This window comes from Rosa rugosa, chromosome 3 (assembly GCF_958449725.1).
Source record: "Rosa rugosa chromosome 3, drRosRugo1.1, whole genome shotgun sequence".
Classification (NCBI taxonomy): domain Eukaryota; kingdom Viridiplantae; phylum Streptophyta; class Magnoliopsida; order Rosales; family Rosaceae; genus Rosa; species Rosa rugosa.
In genome coordinates this window covers 53,572,015-53,580,652 of record NC_084822.1, presented here as the reverse complement: position 1 = coordinate 53,580,652, position 8,638 = coordinate 53,572,015, and the positions used below count along the sequence as shown (strand labels likewise).

General features: G+C 38.7%; 1 protein-coding gene across 1 annotated transcript; it reads right to left on the bottom strand.

Moving 5' to 3' along the window:
* Positions 1-200: 200 nt before the first annotated feature.
* Positions 201-6,820, bottom strand: LOC133740457 (alcohol dehydrogenase-like 7). Its single transcript, XM_062168416.1, has 10 exons — positions 6,483-6,820; positions 6,252-6,388; positions 5,847-5,893; positions 5,229-5,557; positions 1,999-2,081; positions 1,826-1,901; positions 1,579-1,643; positions 1,360-1,455; positions 663-827; positions 201-539 (listed from the first exon to the last, which is right to left on the bottom strand). Exons 1-10 carry the CDS (start codon positions 6,532-6,534, stop codon positions 420-422), a joined length of 1,170 nt encoding a protein of 389 aa, XP_062024400.1. The 5' UTR covers positions 6,535-6,820; the 3' UTR covers positions 201-419.
* Positions 6,821-8,638: the final 1,818 nt, after the last annotated feature.

Genomic DNA, 8,638 nt, shown 5'->3' with positions numbered 1-8,638 from the left:
CTGTAAAGGAGATATTGATAAGTAACAATGGGAATTCTGATGAGAAGAGCCATGTTGTAATAGCAGTCCTCACAACTACTAGTTCTGTAATTCACAATATATTGCAACTATATATCAAGGAGACAAGAGTACACGCAACAAAGATATATGAGGTACAGGCATACTCAAGATATTAGAAAAAAGTCAAAAACTCACTTCGATGAGTTTAGCACGAGATCCACGTAATAACTAATAACGTAAATGAAACTTGGGGAAACAATGACTTTATTGAAGTAATTCTGTTGCTTTTATCAACATTTTACGGAAACTGCTTGCTGCTTCCACTATTTAAATCCACTCTCTAGAGTCTAGATTGTAGTTCCTTATTAAACACTGAAATCTTGCACGTGAAATGAGAGGCTGTTACTAATGGAAGTAACTCACTGATCATTCATACAGATTACACATCGCAAACATTTCCCTTCAACGAGTAAATCAAAAGCTTTGTTAATGTCTTCAAAAGTTACTTCATGTGTCACAAACTCATCTAGTTGTAGTTCCTGATGGGATGAAAAGCTAAAATGTTAAATAGTCATCCAGGTACAAGTTTTTTTGAATTATTATTATTATTATTTAGAATAATGCAGGCGTAAGATTAAAACAAACAGTTACAGTACAATCACCTTGTTGATGTAGCGATTGAGGAGAATAGGAATATCCGATTTGGGTTTGAGTCCTCCAAATAAGACTCCCGTGAGGGATTTTCCAGTGCAAAGGATATCACTTGCAGAAATGCTCACTTGTGAGCCTGGTCTGTCAACTCCTAACACAATTGTTTTTCCCCAACCCTGAAAATATTTTGTATATTGTTTACGCGCGTTGGCTGGGCATAGATACATAGATTATAACTTCGATATATATTAGGTTCGATCATATGTGATCATCTCAACCATTCAGTTTTTATGACTTTATGAATAAATCATTTATATAAATTTTCAGCTAAATTAATAACTGTTAATGTATCGAACTAGATTAAACCAATAGACGAATCAAATATGTCTAACATGAACCGTTCATGTTTATAATTGTAAATCATAATTATGAATGTCTTAACGATTATCAATATATATGGCTGAAAATTTGCATAAGTGATCTACATATATAGACTTAAAAACTGAACAGTCGAGATACCGATATGTAATGGAAAAGTTAGTATAATAAGCAGATGGCCACAAAAAGAAATCTCACACCAGAAGGGTCCTGGTGTGTGTGTGTGAAGGTCTCTTTCTTTCTTTAGTCAAAATTTTCATTCAAAAAAAAAATAATAATAATAAAAAATTTAAGTTAGCAAAAACAAAACATATAAATATAGAGAGAGACCTTCCGGCAACTAGCATAAGCTTCTTGCACCACTGATGCCATTCCCACACATTCAAAGCAATAATCTGCACCCCCGTCAGTCATCTCAATTATAACCTGCCACAAAAAGCATATCCATTCCCAGAAATGAACTATTAATCTCTAAAACAACTGTGTATAAGAATACACTAGCGAATAATGAATCATCCACAAACTAGGTGCATAGTTCAAGAGAAAGACCTCGCTCGCAGATTTATTCTCAGAATTTGAAGCGTTGACGAAGTCAGTGAGTCCAAACTTTTTCCCTGTGTCAATAAAACAATTATATCATCCAAATCCGTTGCGAAATGAAACAACAGAGAATAATCAGCTGGCATGCTCCTCCTATGATGATCGGTACGTATCTCTACCACACATTGGCATGACTAAAAAGCTCTTCACTGCCTAAAGTGACTAAAATCAGATACTTCTGATAAGATCCACATACCAACTTCAAATTTGTCTTCGTTCACATCCACGCCGATAATTCTTGTAGCTCCACAAAGTCTTGCTCCCTCTGCAACCTGGATAATTTAGCATGGCTGTGAGCATTCTCATAATTAAAAATGTGCAGGAGGAAAAAAAGTATGAAACATCTAGACTAAGGTTGCAAATACATACAGCTAATCCAATTGAACCGAGCCCAAATATAGCCACAGTTGATCCTGGCTCTACATTTGCTGTTCTCCATGCAGCACCAACCCCTAAAACCAGATTTGTGATTAATGATTTAATGTATTCTAACTTTTGGTTAGATATGACCATGTAGCTGTTGGGATCCCTCCTTAATTGGAGGAGATAAAGAAAGTGGAAGACAAGGCATGCAGGAGACATGCAGGAGACAAGGGAAAAGAAGAAAAGGAAAAAGCATGCAAGGGAAAAGAAGAAAAGGAGAAAGCATGCAACCGGCTTTGAAGAGAGAGCTGGAGAAAGAGTGTGATTCCTTTTTTCCCCTTTTCTTATTAAAGGAACTGAAGAGAGAGAGAGCTGCAGAGCTTTGCTTTCTTTGTATATAATCCCCACATCGGCAACAAACAAAGGGAGAGAGGGCAGAGAGCCCAAACTCCAGAGAGAGAGATCAGTAGCAACTCCAAGGGTCTTCAAGATGTAGAAGATAGGGGGAGTGTGTTCAAGGGCGTGTATAGCTCTTGGGGTAGAGTAATCTTCTAGGATTGAGAGAGGGTGTACAAGGGGTATCCGATTGGATACAAGGCTCGGGTTGGGTATAAACACGAGTGCTCAAGTTGTGTATAAATTTGAGCGGTGTAATCTTGTACTTGTGTAATTCTCTCATTAGTGAAGATGAAAACTCTCTGAGGACGTAGGCAAGGAAATTGGCCGAACCTCGTTAAATCTTGTTGTCTTATTGGTTTGCTTATTTCTTCTTTCCATCTCTACTAGTAGTACTTGCGTGACGGGGGGGATTAATTTCCCAACAAGTGGTATCAGAGCCGATGGTTTGGCTGGGATAAGTCATGCATCCATGGTGTAGTCAGGCAAATGGTCAAGGTGGCAGCCCGAAGGTGCAATAGGTGGAGTCAGCTCAGAAAAGTTCTTAGCAAGAAGAGCGGGTCGGAGACTCAAAGAAATCCTCATCGATGGTGTATCGATAGGTGGAGTGATTCGTGAGCTAAGGGGAGCAAGGTGGACTCGGGAAAATCCTATTCAAAAGTGGAGCTGCAAGGGATCATAATATGACTCAAGGGGATGATGGCTGGTGAGGTTGTTTGTCATGGCAAGTTCTAGCACCTCATCATTCAAGGTGGAGTCAGTTAAATGGTTAAGGTGTTAACTCAAAAGTGCATTAGGTGGAGCCAGCTCGAGGAAAATTCCTAGCAACGTGGAGCGGGTCAAAAACTCAAGAAAGTCCTAATCAAAATGAAGTTGATAGGTGGAGTGACTCGGAGGCTAGGTGGTGCGAGCCGGACTCAGAGAAAAAAATCCTAAGGTGGAGTTGCAAGAGACCAAGATATGACTCAAGGGAATGATGGTTGGTGAGAATGTATATCTCACTAAGGTGGTTCGTGGTGTCTGTGATCGTGCTTGTTCGTCGTTCGTGGTTTTCGTTCGCCGAAGGTTTGCATGTTGATCATGGTTGCTCATCATGAATTCAGGTATTGCCTCATAGTTTGAGGTGGAGCAGTTTGATGGAAAGGGAAATTTTCACTCTATGGCAAAGGAGAGTGAAAGACATCCTATTCAACAAGGCCTTACTAAATCGTTGATGGGAAAGGATGTAAAGCCAGGGAAGATGTAATCTGCCATGGGATTTTAGCAGACGCAGCAGGTCTAAATCCAGAGGCAGGGGAAAGGTCAAGTAGTGCTACAATTTCAAGGAGCATGGACACATAAAGCCGGATTGTCCGAGGTCAAAACAGAAGGATGATAAGGGCTCATGTTGCTCCAAGGATGGTGTAGCAAATGTTTTTTTTGTAATCTTGGAGAATTTCTCACACTCCAAAGGTTATGACACTTTTTCTCGAAGTTGAGCCAGTTACACTCCAAGGGCTGTAGGTGTCAACAGCAGGGGAGTTGTGTTTACCTGGCTGAATGGTTCTAATAATGCAGGGAGAAAAGTGTGGAAGTATGTTCCGTCTGATAAGAAAAAAAAACTTAGACCTCGAAGGTTGAAGGGAAACGGTGTGCACAAGGATGCAGGTACCTGTGGTGGGTCTCGTTTGCGGGGATAGCCGAGACGCCAGTCAAATGTTTCCAGGTTCCAGACGATGGTGAGAAGGTAAATCCTGCTGGGGAAGGGGTGAAGTCGAGGTCCCTCTTCGGAGCCAACTAGTGATTGTTGCCTCGGTGCAGTTACACATGACATTGGCTGATTGAATCAGGGGGAGTTAGAACCACTTGCAATTGATTCAGATTATGTGTAATTGGTGAAAGAATAAGGCCAATGGATTGCTTGTGGGCATAACAAGCAGGTCTCAGAATGAGATGAACTTCAGACTGAAGTGGTAGTGTGCTTGTGGGTATAACAAGCTGTGTCTCAAATTGAGATGACTTCAAAGATTGAAGTTGTGTTGCGGAGCTCTCCATTTAAGTCGGGAGGTGGAGATTGTTGGGATCCCTCCTTAATTGGAGGAGATAAAGAAAGTGGAAGACAAGGCATGCAGGAGACATGCAGGAGACAAGGGAAAAGAAGAAAAGGAAAAAGCATGCAAGGGAAAAGAAGAAAAGGAGAAAGCATGCAACCGGCTTTGAAGAGAGAGCTGGAGAAAGAGTGTGATTCCTTTTTTCCCCTTTTCTTATTAAAGGAACTGAAGAGAGAGAGAGCTGCAGAGCTTTGCTTTCTTTGTATATAATCCCCACATCGGCAACAAACAAAGGGAGAGAGGGCAGAGAGCCCAAACTCCAGAGAGAGAGATCAGTAGCAACTCCAAGGGTCTTCAAGATGTAGAAGATAGGGGGAGTGTGTTCAAGGGCGTGTATAGCTCTTGGGGTAGAGTAATCTTCTAGGATTGAGAGAGGGTGTACAAGGGGTATCCGATTGGATACAAGGCTCGGGTTGGGTATAAACACGAGTGCTCAAGTTGTGTATAAATTTGAGCGGTGTAATCTTGTACTTGTGTAATTCTCTCATTAGTGAAGATGAAAACTCTCTGAGGACGTAGGCAAGGAAATTGGCCGAACCTCGTTAAATCTTGTTGTCTTATTGGTTTGCTTATTTCTTCTTTCCATCTCTACTAGTAGTACTTGCGTGACGGGGGGGATTAATTTCCCAACAGTAGCTTCACAAGCCCCAAAAGGATGGAGTTTTGTAAACACAATTGAAACATAAATTTTGCAAACCATCACATCAAAACAAGAAAAGTACCAGAAAACAATACAGATTTCAAGTCTACCTGTTGATACTCCACAGCTCAGAAGGCCTGCAGCCTTGGTTAGAGGTATTCCAGAATCAATCTTTGTGACATGGGCTATGTCTACCACTGTATACTCAGTAAAACTAGACACAGATAGGAAATGGTATAGAGCCTCGCCGTTGAGGTCTGTGAATCTGCTTGTCTCATATCTTGGCATAAAAGGTGAGACCTTGAAGGGTAGTTTTGAACAAAGGTTGCTCTTTGCTGAATTGCAATCTCCACATTCTCCACAGTCTGCCATGAATGTTGGTATGACAGTATCTCCTTCACTTACCTCATTGACATCCTCCCCAACACTCTCCACAACCCTACAAGGCATACAAATTGATCCAAAAGCGAATCAACTCCGTGACCCAAATATATAGTTTTATGCAACCTTACCAAATATATCTGATCCTTAGTCCTTATACTTTAGTGCATTAAGCCTTGAGTAAAAGATGAATGTTGCTCTTATTAACGGTTCGTTTTGAAGAAAAAAATTGCTAATGTCAGTGATTAAACTAACAAGGTGAGGTAATGTCATTGATTAAACTAACAATGTGGTCTAATTCGGTTTTGGAAGATGAATTAAAGTGACAAGAGTGTTGGAACGCTCACCCGATAGCTTCGTGACCGAGAATTCTAGGGAAAATTGCAGGAAAGTCCTACCACAACAAAACCAAACCAAATCACCATCTTTTTAATTAGTCTAAACAATAGTACCACGTGTGTGTACATATATATGTATATATGTGTGTGTCTGTATGCCCTTCCAGTGAGGGATCCATTTTTTTTGGTCCGTTCGTGTAAATTGCAGTTTTGGATGAGTTAACGATCACCGATTTGGCTGAAAATTTGTAGAAGTGATCTACACATTAGGACTTAAAAAATGAACGGCTGAGATGCCGAAATATAATAAAAAAGTTTGTCTAATGCCTATCCCTATATAAAAGACCAAAAAAAAGAATCACTTAGTGGAAGGCCTATATATACATATATATTCTAAGGTGTGCTAAAAAGAACCTTCATTTTCCAGAAAGTGAGATCACTGTGGCACAGAGAAGTATAAATAATTCGAACGCGGACTTCATGAGGCATCGGCGGTGCCACTATGATTTCTTCGATCACTAGCGGCTCGCTTGGCTTCCGACACACCGCAGCTACAGTTCAGATAAGAAGCAGATAAGCAACATATCAATTTCAGACCATTCATCAAAAGTCAACGACTCCAAAACTAATAGAAACAAATCCTACCTCTGCATCGTATAGGCTTCCCTCTACTTCCACCGGACAATTTCTCAGCCATGGCTTTCACAAATACAGAGTCTTTGATTCTCTGAGAGTGTGAATGACTATTTGTTTGGCTAGTCGGAGTCTAGTTTGGAATGTAATACCTGCAACATTCACGGAAGCAGCTGAGACTTCGCTGTCTGGGATTTCTTGCAGAATCTTGTTTGCTGTAAGCAGATGAAGAATTTTATTTTATTGGAAGTTTTTTTTTTTTTTTTCCTTTCTTTCTCGGATGAACTATTGGAAGTCGATAAATAATAGTAAGGAGCAGGTGGGTTGGCAAAATGGAGTGTTTACTTGGAATGCGTATAACTTTGTCCTTGACTTGGGCTTTCGTCTCGGACCGAACGTACCGATAAGTCGCCAAGCGAAAATGACTCGCAGACTTTTTGTCTTTGCATCTTTTAATACGAGGGTATGATTCAGAGGACCAGGCCAAAACTCAGGTCAATGAGTAGCCCAAGCCCAGATCAAGCCCATTTCATTATTCCTACTGGTTTTAATTTATTTTTTCTTCAATAAAAGCTAAAGAAAATCAAACAAGTTAATATGTAAAGAGGCATCTGTAATGCATGACTTATTACTTTGTGCAGTAAGAATTTTGCGGTAATTTACTAAATGTATAGCTCTTTTTGGTTTTTAACGTACCACTTATTAAATTCATACTCTAAAAACCAACTGTAGGAATTTAATTTGTTGTCGCATCAGTTAAAAAGCGACTTTATAGAACCTTTCATGTAGCAATGCTCTACCTTAGTTGAATGTTACGTACGCACTAACTTTTAAATGTCTTGTCATTGTGAAGACTCCAATTCAATTTCTCTCTGTTTTAGCAAACAGCTCTAATGATTTTAGTTAATCATGCATGCTTTGTAATGATTACTTAAACCTATCTTGGAAATTTTAGTTATAATATTTTGTACTGCTATTTTGATTGCTTTCAAAACGGAAAGCGAGATGCGAAATAAAAATATCTACTAACATTTTGTTGAAGGAAAATATTTTATTAATAAACTAAATGCTAATCTTGTGTAGCAATGGTTTTCATTGAAACGTTGGTAATGTATTGTCCAAAAAATATATATATATATAATCATGCATTGTAGCAATGGTTTTCATTGAAACGTTGGTAATGTATTGTCCAAAAAATATATATATATATAATCATGCATTATTTTTGTTGGTAATTATCTACACATAGATTGTAGTATATATTGAAACGTTGGTAATGTATTGTCCAATATATATATATATATATATAATCATGCATTCTTTTTGTTGGTAATTATCTACACATAGATTGTAGTATATAATTTGCCGGTTTACGGGCCGGACGAGCTTATTTGGACTTTAGCGGGTCGGGCTTCAAATTCCTTAACCAAGCCCACTAACGGGTCGGGCCGAGCGGGCCTCCATTGGCCCATTGATCCGCGTGCTAAATGATGACGCCTAATTTTAGTTAATCATGCTTGCTTTGTAACGATTACTTAAACTTGTCTTGGATTAAAATTTAGTGTTATAATATTTTGTACTATTATTTTTATTGTTCTCGAAACAGAAAGCGAGATGCAAAATTGAGATATCTAGTAACATTTTGTTGAAGAAAAATGAATTATCCATAAACTAAATGCTAATTTTTTTTAAACTTAATTTAAAATGTTCAAGCCCCGAAAATGCTACTAGGGCTGGTATGGTTGGATGGTTACCTTGATTTCGCCATGTAAATCAACAACTGAACCAATGGTGTTGGTGAATCAATTTGACGCCAAATTTGAACATGTATCATGTTAATCTAGCTAGATTCGGCCAAAATAGCTAGATCAAGTTATAGATGGCAAAATCTCCGTGGATACTCGTGATTCAAAATGGAAGCATAGAGAGGAGAAAGAATAAAGGCAAATAAAGAAAACGAAGAAGACGAGGTCAATTATGTCGATGTATCCATAACTAACATTATAGATCGAGCTGATATTCAATGTTTTATACCGTATCATCTAAATTTAATTTCGCAAGTTTAATAATTAACAATATAGGTGTCTGGTATTATTTGATCTAGTGACATAAGTCTTATCTTTATAAGTGAGAGATCGTAAGTTCGATTCACAAAAGACTAGTTGTTA